General features: G+C 44.2%; 1 protein-coding gene across 1 annotated transcript; it reads left to right on the top strand.

Moving 5' to 3' along the window:
- Window positions 1-1517: 1517 nt before the first annotated feature.
- Window positions 1518-1991, top strand: LOC146467341 (uncharacterized). Its single transcript, XM_085126031.1, has one exon. The coding sequence runs from the start codon at window positions 1518-1520 to the stop codon at window positions 1989-1991; it is 474 nt and encodes a 157-aa protein (XP_084982157.1).
- The last annotated feature ends 1415 nt before the right edge of the window (window positions 1992-3406 follow it).

Below are 3406 nucleotides of genomic sequence, written 5' to 3'. Positions count from 1 at the left end.
CAAGTCAAACGATTAACAAGGCCATCAGGAGACCCAAGTACACAATACCGACGATTGAAGAAAAGCTTCCACAGCTGACGAAAACCAAAGTATTCACCATTCTTGACGTATCTGAAGCTTTTCACACCGTCGTGATGGATGAAGAGTTTTCTCTACTTACTACGTTCCAGGGACCAAACGGCCGCTACTGTTATACTTGCATGCCATTTGGGGTCGCCTCGGGACCGGAGGAGTATTAACGGCACCAACATGAATTCTTAGACGGCTTACACAGGGTAATAAACATTGCCGACGACATCTGTGTTTTTGGATGCGCAGATTGAAAAGAGGAAGCTGACATCGATCACGACAAAAAATTCACGAGCCTGTTAGAAAAATGCAGCAACCATGACCTGCGACTATCGGCAAAAAAGCTGCAGTTTAAATCTCCCTCTTTCCCTTTCATGGGACACAAGCTTACCGACAAAGGCGTAGAGCCAGATCCAGCTAAAGTAGCTGCAATTACAGAGATGCCAACGCCCATTGACAAATCTGGAGTGCAACGTTTTCTTGGCATGTGCCAATACTTAAGCAAGTTCTGTCATAACTTGTCAGAAACAGTTCTTCCATTGAGGGACTTGACCAAGGAGGATTCTGCATTCCTTTGGTCAAACAATCATGAAACTCGGCAAAGAACTTCATCGCTTCAGCAACCGCATTACACTACTACGACACAACCCTCCCCGTGACGCTACAAGTGGATGCATCTGAGATGTGATCTGTGGCGTATTGCTTCAAAATGATCAACCTGTTTGTTATATGGATAAATGGCACCAGTACCTTTACGGAAAACACGACATAACGGTACACACAGATCACCAGCCGCTCGAGACAATTTTCAAGAAGACTCTCAGCAAAGCTCCTCGCAGACTGCAAAGGATGATGCTGAAGTTACAAAGATATCAGTTCACTGTCCGATACAAGAAAGGGAAGGAACTTTACGTTGAAGACACTTTGTCTCGCTCAGCTGTCACTGATCAGCCCTCCTCCACTGCCAAGCAAGAACACGAAGTGTTCCGTCTGGAAATAGCTGCAACGAATAAGACAAGAAACCGCCAAAGACCCAGTTCTAGCATCCCTGCTCATGGTGATAATGAATAGGTGGCCTTCCTGAAAGAAAGGAAGCCCCAGAGGTACTGAGACTGTACTGGAATTTCAAGGATGAGATTTCAGTTTGTAACGGTGTCCTCTACAGGTCCCATCAAGTAATTGTCCCAGCCACTCTACGAGACGAGATGTTACAGAAAATACACAAAGCGCACTAGGGAGCCGACAGCAGTACAAGATGAACACGCGAGTCTCTTTTCTGGCCAGGAATGCAGGCAGCAATCAGGGAGAAATATTTATCATGTGGACTTTGTGCCCAGTACCTAAGCGAGCGACCGCGAGAACAAATGAAATCCCATGAGATACCCACTAGACCGTGGTCCAAAATAAGTGCCGACCTTTTTCAGCTGGATGGAAGTAACTACCTCGTTATGGTTGACCATTACAGCTACTTCTTTGAACTAGACCCCCTCGGTGGGAACACATCAGCCAACTCAGTCATTCTATCCATGAAAAGACAGTTTGCTCGATACGGAATTCCAGACGAGTGCATATTCGATAACGGCACACAGTTTGAAAGCCACGAATATTCACGTTTTGCTCGAGAATACGGTTTCATCGTACGCAAATCGTCACCATACCACAGCCGAGGGAACGGAAAGGCGGAGTCCGCAGTCAAAATTGCGAAGAACATTCTGAAAAAATCCCGCCATGAGGACCCCTATCTGGCACTCTTAGCGTACCGAAACACACCCCAGCAAGGATATGATTACTCGCCAGCACAACGCCTTATGTCTAGAAGACTATGGGACATCATCCCTACAGCTTCACGTCAATTTGCCCCACATACAGTGTCCCCAAGTCTAGTACAAGAAAACATTTCAGAAAGGAGACGGAGATCATAGGCTAAGTACGACAAGAGGGTGTCTGCGCCGCTTGCCGAGTTCTCAGAAGGAGATAAAATGTACGTGAAACCTAGGCCAACGAAAAAAAAAACAACCCTGGATCTATGGAGAAGTAATTGTAAGACCCGCCCCAAGGTCCTGCCTCGTGAGCACAGCAATGAGACCAGTTCGGCGAAACCACGCACAAAAAAGGGAGGCAAAAGCAGAGCCAGTCGACAACTATAATGGAAGACTGGACCGATTTGAAACTGCATCCCTACCATCTGAAGGTGGACCGATAGAGGAAACGGATCAGCCAGTTGAACAGGAACCTACACCGCCACCTCGCCGTTCAACCAGAGAACGTAGACTTCCCTCAAGCTTCAATGACTGTCTTATGGAATAAACACTCTTGCAGGCGTTTAAAAGAGTTAAGACACTGTATTCGAGAGTTAAAAGACTTTGTTTGCCCTAGAACAGCTCAGAGAAATAGCGTTTAAGTTAACAGTATAACGAACATTCTGTTAGTTATTTTTCTTATCTTCCAAAAGGAGAAAGGTGTTACAACATGTGATAATCACTTGCACATTCATCTGCACCTTAGTGTCTAATAATCATATGCACTTGCATTGTCACGCACGTATCCAGATAGTGTGTATTTATTGCTCGCAGCAACTTAATGTCTTCAGTTTTCAACATGCTACAGGACAATAAACAAGAGAATAAGGGGGGGAATTATAAACTATTGCATTTTTTGTCCTTGCCGCCGAAAATGCAACTTTCCCCAGCTCAAAAATCGATAAAGCAACGATTCAACAGCACTTCAATCGAAGGAGACGTCAGGATAAAATCATTCTAGGCAGTGCCTTTTTTGATCGAAATCAACTCATAAATGAACGCAATATTTTCTTACTGATCTCTTGAATTAGTGTTGACCTTCATGCCTTCCTTCGTGCGCAGAGAGAAAATAGTTTCTCCAATACGTTTCCCCAGCTTCACATTCAAAAGATGTGATGTTAAGCTAACAAAACGAATGTTTTTCTCCTCAAAAAACGTCCACTAAAGCAGTCCCTTTTTTAACCATAAAGCAGCATTTTTTGTGAATGAGACATACGGCAGGTTGGAGCCATTAGCAAAAATGCTTCTATAACCGGTTTGTTTTTGTTCACCTTTGGCAGCCATTTTAGTTTTTCTCGTTTTCTTGGTCAATTGTAAGCCCTGTTAAAATAGCGAGGCCACTGAACATAAGAACTGGCCGAATTTCGAAAAAAAAGTGGGAAGAAGCGAAAATGTTCCGTGTATCAACAAGCCGATAACGGCTTCAATCACAAATTCGCTCAAATTTCCTTTTATTCTGCACTCAGCACCCTTTCTACTTCATAAAAAGGAGCTTTCTTTGTTGCTGGTCGATTCTTTTAAAAATTCAGCAGCACTCA

This window comes from Pavona decussata, unplaced genomic scaffold, assembly GCF_977016875.1.
Source record: "Pavona decussata unplaced genomic scaffold, jaPavDecu1.1 SCAFFOLD_137, whole genome shotgun sequence".
Classification (NCBI taxonomy): domain Eukaryota; kingdom Metazoa; phylum Cnidaria; class Anthozoa; order Scleractinia; family Agariciidae; genus Pavona; species Pavona decussata.
The sequence above is the reverse complement of the archived record's forward strand: the minus strand, read 5'-3'. Positions and strand labels throughout refer to the sequence as shown.